The sequence below is a fragment of the Nothobranchius furzeri genome, chromosome 12 (genome assembly GCF_043380555.1).
Source record: "Nothobranchius furzeri strain GRZ-AD chromosome 12, NfurGRZ-RIMD1, whole genome shotgun sequence".
Taxonomy (NCBI): domain Eukaryota; kingdom Metazoa; phylum Chordata; class Actinopteri; order Cyprinodontiformes; family Nothobranchiidae; genus Nothobranchius; species Nothobranchius furzeri.
Window position 1 is genome coordinate 10,004,199 of NC_091752.1, and position 19,436 is coordinate 10,023,634.

A 19,436-nucleotide genomic window follows, 5' to 3' on the forward strand; every position below is an offset into this window, starting at 1 on the left:
TGCTTAAATATCCCCTGGCAGGTGATGAGTGGATTGCTTGCAGCTGCTAGCAACTTCCCCACAACCGGACACGCCCACCTGCAGAGGAAAGGAAGCTCAAAAAGTAAATCAGAGAAAGATGACACCCCCAGACCGTAACATTTCCCAGTACCTACCTTTTCTTACGAAGTCGAACATGTCCTTGAGAAGGGAAATAAAGCCTACGAGATGTCTGGAAAGCAACTGAAATTGACACGAGCCCAAAAGCACAACATCTTGGAGACCATGGCTTCAGTGATGCACACCTTCAAAGCCTATCCGAGTGACAGAGATGTGTGTTTGGCAGCAAAAGCTCTTGTTACCACTCATCCATGTCTTAATGAGCCTGGAAGTTATGGTTGGAAGACCAGTTTAAAATTTAAGATGGGAAATTACCGCACCAAGCTAGCCAGAGCCGGATGCGCGGAGGTGTCCGTGAATGCTGGTAGAAGGAGTATCAACAACCCAGAAGGAGAGTATCCCCACTCCAACATAAAAAGAGCACGAAAAGCTGAGGTAAACTACCTCCCAAACTTTCCAAGAGGAGAAGATAAGGCCAGTCTGGAGGAATTGAGAGTCCAGATAAAAAATGAGGTTGAGAAGACCGAGCCCAACAAAGTAATGATTGAAAAACTGATGCAAACAACCTTTGCACTGCATCGCCATGAGATCGTTCAAGAAAACCCAATGGTGAAGGACTTCTTAGAGAAATGGCCAGCTCTGCGATTTCACTCACAGGTTGGTGTTGCACAGATTTTTTTTTCTTATTCAATTTAACTTGAAACAATGCAAGTTCAGCAGATCTTCAGATTCAGATTTATTTATTTAACATGTTAAACAAAGTACTTCTTATAAACATTGTTCAAATAGGTAGAAAAAATATCTTAAAGCGCTACAACTAAGCACCCTATTAGTTGTGGTGCTTCAACATTAACTCATTCGCTGCCAGCCGTTTCCTGATCGGTAAATCCCTTTCGCTGCCAGTGTTTCTCACCAATTTTATAGTTTTTTTTAAGAGTCACAGAACGTTGTGTGCTAGGATGTTGACGCCAAAACAACCAAAACAAAGTGGAGACTCACCTTAAATCATGAAGAATCTGCGCATTTCGAGCATTATCCGTTCTTTCATAATCCGTTGTTGAATTGTGATCGGCAGAAGCTTTTCCGGTTCGCACCTCACTTTTTTTTACAGCAGCCACCCAAAACGATCTAACACATGGATTTTCTACTTCCTGATCACGTCATGTGTGATATATGCGGATGAAGATCGGCTTTAGAGGTGAGAGGTTCAGTCACGATGCGGGGGCTCATTCCAATGCCCACACAGTAAAAACATTCAAATGGCGACTTAAGTCTTCATTGGCAGTGAACGGTGGGATCTAAAATGACGACTTTAGTCATCAATGACAGTGAATGAGTTAAGCCGGGCGTACACTGTGCCACTTTTTCACTCGTAGCACTCAGCTTCAGCTCAAACTGTACGACTTCCTCGCAGGGCAGATCTCACGAGTCATGTGCTCACACTGCACGACCCAGTTCTTGGATGCGATCTGACTGCTCACACTGCACGTCTGGTAGCAACACGTCGGCCCTAAAATATGCTAAAAATAGCAGTTTTTACTCAACACGTGAGACTTTTTTGTCTTGTTTTGCCTGTTGTCCTTCGGGAGTGCTGCAGGACACACAGGGATTTATGGGGGCTGGATGAGTAAAATGAAATAAAGAAAGTAAATCTGTGTTTTGTGATCAGTTTAATTTGACATGAACACGACAAACACTCTTTCTTGACAATCTTTGTGAGTAAAAAACGTGTAGAAATTAAAACGAACAAAGTGTGTTATTAGGGAAATAGCGGGCGAGCGGTGTTGATGCAGGATTGCGTATGCGCCGTGAGCGGTTCTGATACTTTTTGCGTCGCAGCTGCTCGCAGCGCCGCTTCAACAGTGCGATACCCTCACGAGGGACGAGCAAAATATTAAACACGCCAGAAGTTTGTGCGAGCTCTCGATAGCTGGTCATGTGGTGTTAATTGCCTCTCGTAACCCCCTGTATACTACACGACACTCGGCGCAAAACTCGCCCCGATCTTGTGGATTGTCGCACGAGTGGAAAATCAGCTCAAAAAAGTGAAAAAGTCGCACAGTGTACGTCCGGCTTTAAGTAGACAGGCAACCACAGATAAAACTTGCTGAGTCTATAATGTAGGAACTGATGTTCTCTTGAATTAAAGAGAAGTTTTCTTACATTCATTAGGCTCATGATGCCAAAAAATTTATTTCAGATTTGTGATACAATTGTGTTGGAAAGGTTAAGTTCAAATTGAAAAACAAATGTTAAAATGACAGCATTAAGATAAAACTGGGCACAAATTTGGAAATCCCTCTTTAAATATAAGATTTCTCAATTTGGCCAGTAATTTTGCTTTATATTGGATGTTTTCATGTTCCTGTATTTTTAGGTTTGTGCGGAGTTCCACCGAGTCACAAACATCAACCTGCAGAAACAGTTCTATGCTGAACTTGACAGACACACACCACGACTTATGGCTCTATACAGACAGAAGGCCACATGCACTGGCAAGATATCGGAGGCTCTGCGAAACATTCTGAATCATTATGATCATCAGGTGAATATTGATAAAGATAAAATTGCTACCACAAATTTAAAAAGTTTCTATGTTAATCACTCAATTTTGCTTGTTTTTAGACTGCCTATGAGCTACTGTTAATTGCTGGGAACATCTGTTTTCTATATACACCAAAGACAAATATAAATGCAACACTTTTGTTTTTGCTCCCATTATTCATGAGCTGAACTCAAACATCTGAAACTTTGTCCACATTCACAAAACACCCATGACTTTCAAATACTGTTCTGAAATCTGTCTACATGTGTGTTAGTGAGCACTTATCCTTTACCAAGATAAACCATCCCACCTCACAGGTGTGGCATATCAGGGGGCTGATTAGACAGCATGAATAATGTACAGGTGTGCCTTAGACTGCCCACAATAAAAGGCCACCCTATAATGTGCAGTTTGATCAAACAGCACAATGCCACAGATGTTGTAACCTTTGAGGGAGTGTGCAATTGGCATGCTGACTGCAGGAATGTCTACCAGAGCTGTTGCCCATGAAAGGAATGTTCATCTCTCTACCATAAGCCGTCTTTAAAGGCGTTTCAGAGAACTTGGCAGTATATCCAACAGGCCTAAAAAATGGGAGCAAAAACAAAAGTGTTAGTCTAGATAACCCTGAAAAAAAAATGTTTAGGATTTTTGTCAAATGAGTAAGAAACAAGCTCTTTGTCATGAGAGACAGGTTGTGTCTCAAAAGAAATGTCTCCAAAATTATGCAGAGCCTAATGTGTCATAAACATGTATTATCCCCAGGCAATGACACCTGTAAACTTAGTGTTAAATTAACTCTTATTTTCTTTTCCCTTTATAGGAAGCACCTGATGTCGATGTGAAACGGACTGCAGTGCTACGTGCCCTTCCAGTATACCTGCGGGAGGAAGACCCAGAATTCTTTAAGACATGTGATGTAAGTGTCTCTTGCATTACTTAAATTCTACCAGTGAGATAACATACCATGGATTATTTTATATGGTTTTATTACAAAGCAGCTTCACAATTGCTTTAACAAACATTGCATTAGACTTGTGTGTTGGGGGGGATCAAACCTGGGCTCAAATTAGGGTGTGTGTGTCACAAGTGGGGGTGGGAGGAGGCAAACCCAAATAGATTGCGCACACACAGAAACCCTGATTTCGCTATTGACCCTTTGCACGAGACTGCCCCGTTCTCCATGATGGTCGGCAAAAAGACCGTTTACACACGTCAAAATTCCGGTGAAGCTAGTCAAAACAAGCCCGTTGTAGCCCTTTATCGCTTTTATTTACTTGGTTTCACAGTAAAATGGTAACAACTTGCTACGTGGCCAGCTGCACTAACAGAAGGATGTAAAGTCAACTCATTTCTTTATTTTTTTTTCAAATAACGTTGATTGAGACTGAGGACGGAGATGAACTACAGCTATCAATCAAACGGACTAGCAACCCTCAGGTTTACAGCGAATGTGTTTTTACCTGGTAAAATTAACGTTTATTTAATTCATGACGAGGACAGGGACTGTGGTTCTTTTTCCTTATCAAAAACAAGAAAGAGACAGGTTTTGTCCAAACTCAGCGGGGGGGCATTTATTTACACAACTCATCCATACATCACCAACACTTCACAGGGGACAGCGTCCAGCTTCGATCTAAACACCTCGGCTGGAGATCCTTCTGCAAAAGCCCACTCTCCTACACCACGCAGCATCAGTTATACTATTCAACCCCCACCTCCCTTTTGATTCTGAGAAATGATGGGGTGCTACTTCCACATCCTAATATGGTCAAAAGTAGTTGAAACTTACATAAGCTGGACAGATCAACATGTTTTTGGAGCATGTACTCAGCAGCTGGGCTGCCTGATAAACGGCTGGCATTGATAAGCAACATGTCAACATACACAAAACACTGCTTTTAGCTCCTACAGATCCCCCCCATGGGGGTGTCCACCCCCATTAATAAGCTGGCTACATAACATATAACTTAACACATAAGTGAACGTTAACATAAACCAGTAAATGGGCGTCGAATGGCAAAATGACAAATACACTACAAACTTCAACCAAACTATATAGGCATATATGTAACGACGAAGTAACTGCAAACCAACACTTGGATGAGTACACAAAGTAAGTATCAGCTTCAAAACACAATATGGAATGTGACGTCTTTAACCAGCTCAGTCACATCAAAATGCATGCGCAAACTGTAAGGGGGCAAAAACCTGTCCGCTGTTCTTAACAGGAAAAATTCCCCCTTGACCTCCTGGCCCCAAACAGGACGGTCACATAAAGCACAGAGTGAGCATGCAAGCCTAGCCTAAGTATATGGCAGACATTAGGTAACAGTGAATTAACAAAAGAACGCACGTAAGAGAAAACAAACTGATGAAACCTTCCAACAGAGAACAAAAATCATAAGCATGATCGAGCATTAATTACCCTTAGCAATATTGCAACCAGTAACTGTACGTGAATATGCAATCAAAAATACAAACTCATGTGAAATAAATGATTGACGTGGATACGAATGAACGACTAGATGATGTCGCTGTGACTAAACCTATAAAAGTTAAACACAACAGGAGGTGTAATGAATATACTCAACGTAACAACACAACTGCTCAACTGAAATAGAGAACGGAGTCAGAGTCCCAGCTGCAGAACTGAAAAAGAAATGGAGTGAAGAAAACATAAGAGTCAAGTTCAGTTTTATTGATGACTGCTGCAGGGGTCTTGCTGCTGGAAGAGGGCTTTGAGGCCGATTCCTTAGTCGAGTGCATGTAACCACAACAGCAACATCTATGATGAGACGCAAAGATTACTCCGCCGTTGTCCCATCAGCCGTCCCATTCTTCAGGCACATTGGGTGTTGTGCTGAGTCCATTGCGGCCATTTCCATTTGCACATATTGAGACGACGCAGCAAGGTTCATTTGGGCAGCCAGAGTTCGCTCCCACAGTCTCCTCACAACAGGTAGGATGCAACATGCCAATAGAGAAATCAGAATTAGTACTACTATTGCACTAATTCCTGCTTTTACCAAAATAGCTCCCCACTGACCCAATTTGAGGGCTAAGGAGTCTAAGGGCCAGCTTTCCCTGCCTGCATTCTCCTTCAGCTCTATCTTTAAATCTTTCAATTTCCTCATGCCTTCAGTAAATGCACCATCAGGGGCCGTATTACTTGGAATGTAGGTGCAACATTCTTGCCCACTGGAGTTCAGAAACTTACAGAGCCCACCTTTCTCGGCCAGCAACCAGTCCAAAGCCTGGTCATGCTGCAAAGTCATTTTGACTGTGGCATGAAGTTGTTCACCCAAGAGGCCAAGGTTATTTACTGTGTAATTTAAGATTCTTTGCTGATTAAAATAAACATAGTTGATCCATTTCACATTCTTATTTATTGTTATCCAAGGAAGAATTGACTCTAAACCTGCTATTACCTCATCTCTTGCTTGAAATTCTATGGGAATTCCTGTTGGCAGTCCTATGGCGTTTAAATGCACTTTATGATCAAACACATCATACCTCTTTGTCCTACGTCTATTGGTAGTCTCCAACTGAAGTAATTCACTCACACCTTCATGCAAGATAGTCACTGGAACTTTCATACGTACTAGCGTACACAACCCAACCCAAAAACTTGGCAAAACATTCATTAGAACATCACCACCACACATCCAGTAGCTGTCGGCCACTGGAATGTCTTGCTCACCTATGAGATCCAGAGTGGGGATCGTCATCGATATGTTATCACAGTCCTGACTAAGAGTTACAGGGTTTTCATACCAAACAGGGGTATCAATGAGAAGTGGCGTCATATTTGCATGCGGGAACCAGGATAATACCCAAGTGACGTTACAGTTGACAGATGTATTACCTACGTCCACTCCTCCATCGTCAGCGAAACCTCCGCTTGCAAAACATTCATAATCAGCACTATAATCAATTTTGTAGTCCGTTGGAGGACCATTTTGGTCTGTTTGGATCGCAAATTCAGCACATTCCTCTAGGATGTTATATTCTGCATATTTTTCAACATATTTGTACTTATCTCGTGTACCATGGAGCAATCTGCATTGGAATCCACACAATGGCATCTTAAGAAGAGGTGGAATCTTTTTATTTATCTCTATTACCTTTCTAGTCTTACATGTGCGTTGTTGTGTAATGGCACACTCACTAGAAGTATACTTTTCCGGAACAACCTCAGGTAACATTCCGGGTGCTTGAGCGCACACTATGCAGTCATTAGGAGTCATTTCTCTTGTCGTATACAAAGCCCATTTATACCAACTATTTTGCATGGCTGCATCCCAAAGCCTATCCTCAATAGCCAAATGTCTGCTCGCTCTAGGGGAGATAGGCCCTGTGTTACCGCCGGACCTAGGTCTAATTGGCCCAAATAGTGTCTTAGGTACAGCTTTGCGATTGGTCACTTCTTGTTCATTTTGTCCTTTCTGAGTGAGATTACGAACATGGTTACTACCAGAGGTTGCCGTGGGAAAGCCAGATTTCACAGCTACACCTCCTGTGGGAGTTGTAGTACTGACAGGTGGCTTAGCGTTTACGCTTCTCAGCTTGCTAATTGGCGTTGTTTTAGATCTTGAAATCAGTGGAGTCACTAGCTGTAAAAGAGAGGAAGAGCTCCAGTCGGCCCTCACCTTTCCAACAGGGGCTGTGGTAGTCAAAACATCAGGGATCACAGTAGCAGTAGCGCTAGTAGTTAAAACATTACTTGGAACTGTGGTTATATCACCAGTTTTAACAATTGCTACGTCGAATGCAGGCAGGGATGCCGACCTATGTTGCATCCGGCCTGCTGAATTGTACTTAACTTGATCATGGTATGCTGCCTCGTCGTTGGCCAAGTCGTCTGGCGTATGCTCTTGTGATGGGTCGACGAGTCGCTCCTCGGCCATCGTCTCCATCTTCACCTCCTCCAGCACCATCATCAGACCCCCTAGTGTTATCCAAAACAGAACTGTCATCAGGCTTAGCACGCCCTTCTCTCCTCCGGCCATCATGCCGGTTTGTTACGTTAGGCACAATACTGCCCTGAGTTTTGTCTTTGACTTTCATGCAGTGCGTCAGATGATGCCACGTCGATCCTCCTTCGACCTGGACTGCTGTTGGCGTTGCTCGAACCACTTTGTAGGGACCCTCTCGTCGCGGTTCGTGCCACTTCCTCCTGAAAACTTTGATGTACACCTGGTCTCCAGGAACTACCGGCCCGTCTGCGCCTGCGCTAGAGACGAGCTCCTTTCTCTTTTCCTGCAAATAGATGGCTTTATGGATGCTGGTTAGTTGCTTGATATAGCTTTTGAATTCAAGCTCTAGCTGTTCCAGCGAAGGCCCCTTGTGGGGTCCTCTAAGCTGAGGAGCTGGCATTGGCCTGCCTGTTAGGACCTCATGAGGTGAAAGATGCGTGCTTCTGTTAGTTTGCATGCGATAGCTCATTAAGGCAAGCGGCAATGCATCAACCCAGTTAAGGTTAGTACAAGCACAGATTTTGCAGATTTTAGACTTCAACGTCAGATTCGCTCGCTCGACCATCCCTTGGCTCTGGGGGTGATAAACTGATCCTAATCGTTGCTTTATCCTTAGTTGTTGCAACACACCTTTAAGGACTTTTTCAACAAAAGCAGGACCATTGTCCGAGCTTATTTCCGACGGGATACCAAAGCGAGGAATCACTTCTCTGACTAGAAACTTTACCACTGTTTCTGAACCTAGATCTTTAGAGGGAACAGCTTCGATCCACCGACTGAATCTGTCAATGATCACCAGCATGTACCGTTTCCCATGCACAGACTTAATCATGTCAACATAGTCAATGACCAAATGTTTGAAAGGACCTTCGGGCACTGGAATGTGTCCCGCTGGGACTGTGATGCCCTTTTTTACATTGTTCTCAGCACAAATGTCACACTGATCTATTACTTCCTCAACCATGGCTTTTAGGTATGGTGACCAGTAACCTTGTTTGTTAAGTCTTTTCAGCACCTCTGCACGACCACAATGATCAGGACCGTGGCTTTCCGAGATTAGCATCGTCAGCAAGGAGACAGGTGCAACGATCAAGCCCTCATGAGACCTCCACAAGCCGCTTGAGTCCATTGTTGCACCTCTTCTTCTCCAACACTGCTGCTCGCTTTTCTCTGCCTTTTCCTGAATCAGAATGATGTCTTCTGGTGTTATTGCAGGCTCTAATGATATTACAGGTGCCAAAATGGCTTCTTCACACCTGGAGGCAGATTTTGCCGCCTCATCTGCTGCATTGTTGCCTCTGATGACATCACAGTTACCCTTGCGGTGCGCAGGGCACTTTACAATGGCCAGTTTCGATGGAAGCATCATTGCTGAGATCAGCTCGTTGATCTGCTTTCCATGAAGGATGGGTGTACCATCCGTCTTCTTAAAACCTCTTTGTCTCCACACACTTCCAAACAGGTGACAAACACCATGGGCGTATGCAGAGTCAGTGTAAATAGTTGCTACCTGGCCACTTGCCAACTTGCAAGCTTCGGTCAGGGCTTTGAGTTCCGCTAGCTGCGCAGAACAGGGTTGGTTACACTTTTCAGCTTTTACTGTTTCAAATCTGTCATCTACTTTTTCCACAACAGCAAACGCTGCATGGTTTCCTAAGTAGTCTCTAAAACATGAACCATCAACAAAATAGGTGACATCAGATTGGTCGAAAGGGGTAGATTCCAAATCAGGCCTTAGCTTAGTGTATCTAGATACCTCGGCTATGCAGCAATGTGGTTCTCCTTCAAACTCAAAGGGAACACTGTTAGCAGGGTTTGCTGCGGTACACCTCTTTATGACAACGTCAGGATATGTCAGTAGTGGCATATACTGCAGGCATCTTGCTTGGTTTAACACAAACTTCCCTCGGTTGATTAGTTCAGATATTTTGTGATGTGTGTAGATGGTCACAGGATATCCCATTGTTATCACTGAGGCTTTCTCATAAGCATAATGCAAAGCAGCCAATCCTTGATAACAAGGGGGCCATCCCTGTGCCACATTGTCAAGTTTTGCACTGTAGTACGCAATAGGTTGTTTCCGACGTCCACTGCATGTGTCCTGCATTAACACTGCAGAGGCATACATGTCATGTCTGTTTGCGACGTACAGCAAAAATGGTTTTGTGTAGTCAGGTGTTGCTAAACTTGGCGCAGTTTGCATGTCTTGTTTGATGGTTTCAAAAGCTATCTTAGCTTCATTTGTCCATTTTAGAGTCGATTTTAAAGACTCACTTCCAGCATCTTTAATCAGTGCCCTAAGTGGTGCGGTTTTTTCAGCATAGTTTTCAATCCACTCGGAGTTAAAACCAGTCATTCCCAGAAATGTCATCATTTGTCCGACAGTTTGTGGTTGTGGAGCTTTGCTCACACCTTCCACGTGTTCTGGTGAGATGGCGACAGTCCCATGGGAGATTACTCTCCCTAGGTACTCTACCTGTGGTTGGCAGTACTGAAGCTTTGTTAGAGAGGCTTTGTGTCCTCCCCGAGCTAACTTCTGTAGGACTTTAATGGAGTCACGATGACAATCATCGATTGTTCGTGCGCAAATCAGTAGGTCATCAACATACTGAATCACAGTGCTGTTCACCTCGATGCCTTCGAGGCTCTGTTTCAAAATCTGATTAAAGATGTGTGGACTGTGTTTTAGCCCTTGTGGTAGTCTTCTGTACGTGAGCTGTCTCCCACGAAACGTGAAAGCAAAAAGATATTGTGATTCTTTGGCCAATGGGATGCTAAAAAATGCTGAACACAGATCAATTACCGTGAAGTATTTAGCTTCCCCATCAATGTTACTCAGTAATGTGCTTGGGTTTGGCACGTCTGCGTCAAAGTCAGTGATCACTTCATTTACAGCTCTTAAATCATGTACCAGTCGGTACTTGAGCTTGTCTGCTTTTAGCACTGGCAGAATTGGAGTGTTACATGTGCTATAGGTTTCTTTTAGTACTCCTGCTTGAATTAGACCTTCAATAGTTGCATTTATACCCTCTTCTGCTTCTGGCTTTAGTGGGTATTGGGGTCGATAAGGCAGTCTTGCATTTGGCTTCAATTCCACTTGAACTGGAGTTGCCGATGTTACCAGTCCAACATCCGTGTCATGTTTAGACCATAGCTGGTCTGGAACTTGTTTTAGCATGTTGGCTTTCAACTTGTTTTGAACTGTTTCTGATTCTGCTAAACCTTGCATGTGTTTTTTGTTTGCGACTGTTACAACCTGTGGTTTTGACATCATGGTGCCGCCGCAGAGAATTTTAATCATTTCTGCATTTTTTGTAGTATAGATTAGCGGGTTATCTGTTTTCTGCCACTCTGTTTTAGTTGCTGTTAACATCATTGGTCCAAGATCTCTTGACCCAAAGCCTTTGTTTACCATTAAGGTAATGTGTGGTGCTGATTCTGGCACAGTGTGCCATTTTTCAATAAATGGGTTTTCTTCCACATTCACAGCTGCACCTTGCTGTCCTATCACGATGTATTGTGACACTAGCCTAACGTGCAAGTCTTTTGTTTCTTTGTCCCATTTTTCTTCAAAGATTCTACTGCATGATGGATCATAAGTCATTGTGCAGTGATAGTCACTGAACGGTACAGTAGCTTCTGGAATTTGAGCTTCAATAAATTTTTTCCACTGTTGAAACATCTCTGAGACTGGCTTGTTAATGTCACCAAGCCAGTAGACCTTAGCGTATTCTGTCTGAGCAGTCATTTGAAAGTTTATTCCAGAGCTATCTACATAAATTCCTTCTGGTGTGCACCAGATTTTTGTTTTTAGTTTACACAATGCATCTCTTCCTAGTAGATTAACTGGAGTTTGGTCTGAAATCAGAATTGGAATTACGATTTCACTGTCATCAACTGCTAGTCTTACTGGAGCTGTTAAGGGGTTTATTTGTTTTGTTCCCGAGAACCCTGTTGTCTTTACGCTTTTCTCAGACATGGGGAGATGAGTTGCATAATTTGATTTTATGCATGAGTAGGTTGCCCCAGTATCTACTAACATTGGGACCGATTTGCCTTCTATTTTAACATTGATCACTGGTTCTTTATTGGCGTTAGCTATTAAAATTGGTAGTTGCTCCTCCCCCCCAGAGCCCTCCGGGCATCCCTAGAATCCTTGTTGTGCTGCCCATGGATTAACTGGACCTCCTCTTCCCCGGTTTGGTCGTGTTCCACGACCACGCCCAGACCATTCAGGGTTTGGAATTGGATTCGGACAGTCTCGATACAGGTGACCCATCTGGCCACACCCCCAACATGAACCTGGAAGTGGGGGTCGGTTCTGCTGCACCCAGCCTTGTCGGGTTGGGTAGCGATTGGGGAAACGATTTGGAAATCGTCTCTGTGGTCCGGGCTGCTGTCTACCATACTGGTTTGGGTAGACATTGATAACCGGTTGAGATGGAGTTTGAGGCGGGGCCACAGCTGTCTGCAATGCTTGAGTTTGACTGTCACTCTTGCTGTCACTTTTCTCCACTGCCGCCTGGGTCTTCGCCTTGTGCTGGAGATCATTTATGTGCAACTGCGTGAGTTTTCTCTGAGCGCACTTTTCTTGCTCAATCATTTTGTTATTGTCTTTCCGATAGCGGTCCACTGCGTGGACTACATGGTCTCTGAACTGCACATGTGGCATTGAGTCCAGTCCCACAACATCCTCCAGTTTGTCTCGCACAGGAGTCGGGAGAGCAGAAATCAGGGATGTTCGGAACAGAGAAGTCATTATCGGCGTCCCCTCAGGACCCTCCTCCGTCTCCAGCTTCCACCGTCTGAGCTGCCTGTCAACAAATGACGCAGGACTCTCAGTCTCTGAAAGTGGCTCACCTTTCAAAGCTTTGGGGTCAATCCTGTTGGGATATGCTGCTCTTAGTATGTTCCAGAGTGCATTTCTGTATATGTTAAACTCCGTGCCGTCAGCCATTGGGTCCAGCATCCATTGGACTCCATTGGATGCTAGCAATGTTCCCATAGCTGATGTCCCAACAACTCGAGCCAAAATAGCTTTGAGATCTCCAAGGGCAAGCATTAGCCCAGTTGTCTCCTGTTCGAAGGCCCGAATCCACTTTCCAGCGCCATCTTGAATGTGGGGCAGCCGTGAAACCAAACCAGTGAGGTCGAGGCTCTGCCAGGGAATATAATTAGCTCTTGTGCCCTTAATTAAAATTGGGTACTGACCATCATTAGTGTATCGAATAGGTGGTTTTAAGTCATGTCTGGGTCTCAGATCACGGCTTTCATTGCTAGGACCTGGTTTTTCCTTCTCTTGAGTCAGACCTGTATTTGGATCACCACGCTCTGGTGAATGAATGCCTGGTTTGTAAAAAGGCTTGAAATTTTTCTCCTTGCTTGTGCTAGTGGTGTTCTCACTAACCTCATCTGAATGTGTGCCTGTGATGTGATTTAAGGATTTCCGCAGGCCTTCAGATATGTCCTGTATAATTTGGTCAACATCGTTTAGCTCATCATGTACATCCTCATCCTTGTTCTCAAGGTCAATCCAGTATGAGTTAGCCTTCGGTTGCCTTTTCAAAAAATCCTTATGTTCTGCAAAACAATCAATCTCCCTTCGTCCTTCTTCCCTTACCGCTCGACGTTCTGTACTGCAATATTTTGGATGCGTTCCACGAGGTGGAGTTGTTTGTTCGAATTCTCTTTCCTCACTTCCTTTTGCATGCTTTTCTTTGCCAGGTGCTTCATCTGATTGCTGTGATGTTGTTAATTTTAAAATTGCATTGTCAACATCTAAACCCTTAGGACCTTTGTCGAATGTGTCGCGCAAATCAAAATCTCCCGTAATTGTAACGGTTCCCAAAAGGGGATACAGGCCCTCTTCTGCTGGGGCCTTCACTTCCTTCTGGGGTTTGTCCAATTTGTCTTTCATTTTAAGAATGGCATGTTTAAAGTTCTGTCTGTAAATCTTTCCTTCATTCCTGAATAAGTCCAGGATCTGAATTTCTTTTTCTCTTTTCTGCTGTCTTTTCTTAGATCCATCTGCTTTATGATCCTGAATTCTCAATTCCAAATTATCACACGCCACTACGTCAAAAGTGCCTTCAGATGGCCACGGATTGCATAGTTTTCTCGTCCGTTTTGACCACTTCTCTGACATGTGCTTTATCTCTTTTGCTAAAGCCGGATTCTTCGCTGCCAAAATTCCTGCTGGCGTGACAGACATTTTGAAGTTTCAGTGACACTATTATTCCTTTGATTAGTTGACTAGTTTGTTTATTTATAATCTCCTGAAAATAACACAAGAATTGAAAGTTGAAACAGATACTGGTAACATATGATGCTGTGGTCTTGAGTAATCTGTTGTTGCTCTGTTTACACAAATGTTGAACAATTTATCTTCTTATTGTAAATGCCTTAAAATCAAATCTCTTCTGATGTAACACTAAAGTAAAGTTAGTTCAAAAAGCTTTAGTTATTGTTGAAAGAAAACTTAATGCCTGATGTATGTATTTCTCCAGCAGTTAAGCTGCAAGATGAGTTTGACTCAAATCTTCTGTCCTGCAGAGTCAGGCTTGTGTGACAGGCTAAAAATAGCCGTATCCTTGGTCCAAGCTGTGTGTGAGCAATGTTCAGCCCACAGGGTGGGGTTTCTCTACGCCCTCTGGCTCACCAACCTATCCACACACAGAGGTGGAGTCAGAGGCGGGATCGCCTCTGTACTTCTGTGTCTGTGCGTGTGTATGGAGAGGACAGCTTGTAGGTGGAGCTTTGCGCTTCTGGACTGGCCCCTCTGCTCAGTCTAAACTTGGGTCTGACAGCTCAGGGTGTCTACGGAGAAACGAACACGCTGACGACACCCAAGAGCATTCAGCCTTCAGATTTTAGCAACTCTCATACAGCTTTATAACATCACAACACAGGAAAAAGTCAACCACAAGAGAGACCGAATCAGCAGAAGAAGAATCAGCTTCTCTCCAGTTCATCCAAGCAACAGCCCAAACAAGATCAGAGTATTTGACCTTTCACGAGTAAAACAACCACACACAGCAAAGCTTTCACACTTGCATAGAGATAAGAAAAACACACTTCAAAGCAATTTGACACCGAAGCATCATTTTATGCCACACACTCAACACGCATGAACATTATTATTTATTTATTAATCATAATCTATATTTCTCATATTTCACATTACCCAGCTGGTAAAAATAGTTATCATGCTTGTGCACTTCAGCATATATTTTTATTTATATATATGTCACTCTAAAACTAATTATTTTAACTTCTGGTTTTCTGTTTAAAGACTAATCAGAACAAGATCACAGACTTTGAAATTTGTATAACATTAAACATCAAAATTTAGCACTGCAGTGAACAATATTGATCTGTATTACTCCTTTGTTTTTCTTTTTTCCTCTAATTCTCTGGCGCCTGACACACCTTCTCAACTCACGCACCCACTTCTCAACTCGCACACACTCTTATCTCCTCCACACACACACGCTTATCTCACACGCCTGTCCCACCCACAAAACTTCTCTCACAAACACACTCTCACAAACAAACAATTTCTGAGCTCTAGAGTTGTTTACAGCCACTTTGCTGCAAACTCTGACGTCAAACATATCTTTGCCAAAAACTCATGAAATTTACCAATCCCCGAGGATTCAACCGAATTACTGGCAAGCTTATCTGTCACAACTTCAGCGCTTTTTCTCAGATCCCAGTTGTTGCCCGGCTTCACCGAGGCACCCTACTGGATCTCAATTGTCGACCTCGTTCACTTGTCCTCACTGGACTTTAATCAGCTGTCAAATTCTATTCCAATTCTCGCTGTCCCAGCTTTTAATTTGTCACAAACTTTGTCCGTCATCAAAATGACTCAGCTGACTTCACACATGTGTGAATAATTTCACCGCTGCTCTGGACAAGCGCCTTCTCTTGTTGTTATTCTAAATTATGAGTAGGGCATGTTTTTTCTCCCAGACCATTTCACAATCCACGGAAATAACTCCAAAATTGAACAAAAGTTGTTCTTACCTATAAGGGCCCCGGAGTCAAGTTTCAGTGGACTGAGAAACGATCCGAAGAGCACACCTCCACTCCCCGCTTCGTGGTCGCCAAATGTGGTTCTTTTTCCTTATCAAAAACAAGAAAGAGACAGGTTTTGTCCAAACTCAGCGGGGGGGCATTTATTTACACAACTCATCCATACATCACCAACACTTCACAGGGGACAGCGTCCAGCTTCGATCTAAACACCTCGGCTGGAGATCCTTCTGCAAAAGCCCACTCTCCTACACCACGCAGCATCAGTTATACTATTCAACCCCCACCTCCCTTTTGATTCTGAGAAATGATGGGGTGCTACTTCCACATCCTAATATGGTCAAAAGTAGTTGAAACTTACATAAGCTGGACAGATCAACATGTTTTTGGAGCATGTACTCAGCAGCTGGGCTGCCTGATAAACGGCTGGCATTGATAAGCAACATGTCAACATACACAAAACACTGCTTTTAGCTCCTACAGGACAAATGTGATGCGTTCTTCTGATGGATATTTCACCATGGAAGACGCACGCATACCGCGGTACCGTCCACTGTAGTGAACATGCATATTACACCAGAATTCCGTCGCCCCGTTTTTTTAAGATGGCGACTGTACGTCTTATGTTTATAAATGTTCTTCTGTAGCTGACAAGCAGAGCTAAAACACGTTGTTTTACAAGTATTATTCTCATGTCATGATGTGTTTTCATATATTTATATTTTAAACACTTGTCCATGAAAAGTTCATCAACTCTGCATCAGCCAGGTACTTCCTTAAATTTGAAGCAAGAACGCGGTAGTCTAAACGCTACTCGTTAATTCTGGTCGGCGCTCATTTTCCTATTTCGCGGGGCAGGGGCACAAACTTTCTGCTTCCTGTTTTGTTGCTCTCCTGTGTCTTCGTTTTGTTTCTTTCTCACATTCTTTTTGATGTTCTCTTTTCATGTGATGAGTTGGCATCCTGTTTCTCCGACTTATGTTTTACTGCAGTTTTGCGTTAACGCACCAACAAAACCACACCTATTGGTAGATTTGTAGCAAAGTGTTGATGACGTCGACGGCTTGATTCTAAAAATTCGTTGACGTCAGATCCAGTAGTCGACGCACCATGCCCACTTGTTGCATCCCCAGGAGTTTGTAAATAGAGGAGGAATCTGCCTGTTTTTCCTCTAGTTCACCCTCTTCTCCGCCTTCACTAACATCTCCGCCAATTACCGAAGACCCGGAACAATGTCCGTCCGCTACTAGATTCCTTTCCTGTTTTGCCCGCCTTCGTCTCCCGCTCGATACCCAACCCTAGTTGCTATAAACACACAAATCTAATTAATTAATTTACACATTTTCTAAAAGAATAGTAAATAGAGGACTCTTGATGTGTCACTAACGTGTTACCCACAAGACTGCAGAATATTTTGCTAGATTACAAATAATGCTTGTCACGGCCCTTCAAGTCAACCTTACTTATTGATACTGTGTTTATTCCAGGCGGGCACGCTGGATGAGACGAACCTGACTGACACTCCAGTTGCCCTTCTCACAGTGGTTGCTGACGGCTCTGCTGAGACCAGTCCAGTCCATTTCAGTCCTTCAAGCATGGCTGTTGTGGTGGAAGGCGACTTGGTGATCCGTGATATTGCCAGATTTGCTGATGCATATGCCATATTGTTTGGCTTGATCTATGCTCTGCATTTGGACTACCCCAGGAAACTAGTTCACACATTCACCTTTGTCCAGAAAGTCTTCATGGGGCTTGATGATGGCAAACCACTGAAACCCAGCCTTCATGCTCTTAGAAATGATTTGTTACAGAGTGAGTAGTTATGAAAGATATGCAAGGCAACTGGTTGTTAGGACAGGCACACTGTTACTGAGCACCTTCTTTGAAGTATTTTATTTAAAGCACTTTTAAGTTTTCTACAGGCTTTGGGTGGATGTAATTCCCATCAGTTTACCTCATTTTTTTTATCCAAGGTTATTTGGGTGCCGATAAACATTATTTGAACCTGTTAAAAAAATATTTATTTTATTTAATTTTTGTTTATTTAAAAAATCTCTTTTGTGTTTGACCTTTTGTTTTTCATTTTTATATATTAGAAGAAAGATGACTTTTAGGACTGATGTTCTTTTATGATTTTATAAAAATGTTATTAAATGTTATTAGCAGCATTTTGTACGCTCACTTGTGCTCCAGTCCATGTCAGTGGTTCCATGTTGATGGTTTTATAAAAAAAAATTTATGTGATGTTTTTCACAAGTCCATAAAAATGTTAATAAACAAAATGTTAAGTGAATCGCCATATACTTTTTTTGAGTGGTCCACACACAATTAAAAAAGAAAGGTAATTTAATTAGTTGATAATCATATTACTTGAGTTTAGGTTGTAATATAATTACATTCTGTTGCATCAAATAATTTAACTACAAGTAACACAAAAATGTTAAAATTAAAATATATAAGTTTTAAGTTTATCTTAATTATTTAAATATAGAATATTATCTGAAAATTTTAAGTTAACAATAAATACAAATTTTGAGTACAACCATACTTAAAACATATGGTTTGTCTACTTAAAACTTTTGTGGAAACTGATTACCTCAAAAATTTTAAGTTCAGTCAACTTATTCGGGTTTACAGTGAAAAAGTAAGAATCCAGGCAGCAGTTTTTCTGGAGAGTTTAGAGGAGATGCAGGAAGATGAGAGACAGACAGGACAGGAAAATAGTTCAATAAAAACAAGAAAACAAAACAAAAAGTAAAATGTAGGTAGATTTATCTCCACTACACGTTTTTACCTGTATAAAGCAATAAGTTATACACATGTCATATTTATACATCTGATACAGCTCAGATCACCTTCAAAACTCAGTCACACACCCAGGGCTGTTTCAGGACATTTTGGGGGCCAAGGCAAAATGACCCCCCCCCAATAACTGGGCTCCCCAGAAGCCTCTGTAATTCATACCCTCTCCAGGAGTATTAATTATACAGTGTTTGTAAAAGCTCCTCAGACATCACTGACATGTTCTAATATCATCAGATGAAAAACGTTGGTTACGTATTGTAACCCCAGATTCTATGAGTCTAGTCTTAGCCCTTAAGCGAGCTGCTATTGGAAGGGTGATCTCAGCATCAGCCAATCATGAAGAGCTTAAATGTACGCCCACCACGTGGGCACCCCTTGTGGGTTATATAAGTGGAACGACCCCACTGTTTGCCTCCGATGGCTCTTAGTCCTAACAGAACCAGTGGGGCCAGTGGCTTAAGGGCTGCGACTAGACTCATAGAATCTGGGGTTACAATACGTAACCAATGTTCTATTTCGTCTAGTCTTAGCCCTTAAGCGAGCTGCTATTGGAATAATGCGCAGCTGGATGGGTTTACGCCACACTGGTTAGCTCAACCAATGGACACACCCAACAAGTCTCCTTTTAGTGAGGGTCGCTCAGCCTCAGCCCAGGGCTTAAAAGGCTGACGCAGCCAGAGATAAGAGTGAGGCTCCCACTAAAAAATATCATCCACAAGAGGATGAAATTCATTCAAGTAAGGCTGATGTGGTGCCATAATGCATTCACTCAGCCTGCTGAGGTCCAAGCACTGAACGAGTGATGGATCCTGAAGACACATCTCATAAATAATAACAAGTAAAGGAACAGGGTGAAGCCCATGAAGCAGCCTGACAAATGACTTCCATTGACACACCACTGTGGGGCACCATAGAAGAGGAAATCCCTCTGGCTGAGTGAGCCCTGAGTGTCTCAGGGGGATCCCGCCCTG

General features: G+C 42.9%; 1 protein-coding gene across 1 annotated transcript; it reads left to right on the forward strand.

Annotated features, from left to right (window-relative positions):
- Positions 1-207: 207 nt before the first annotated feature.
- Positions 208-17,995, forward strand: LOC139061576 (uncharacterized). Its single transcript, XM_070541912.1, has 4 exons — positions 208-756; positions 2,477-2,644; positions 3,468-3,563; positions 17,148-17,995. The coding sequence occupies exons 1-4, from the start codon at positions 208-210 to the stop codon at positions 17,478-17,480; spliced, it is 1,146 nt and encodes a 381-aa protein (XP_070398013.1). The 3' UTR covers positions 17,481-17,995.
- The last annotated feature ends 1,441 nt before the right edge of the window (positions 17,996-19,436 follow it).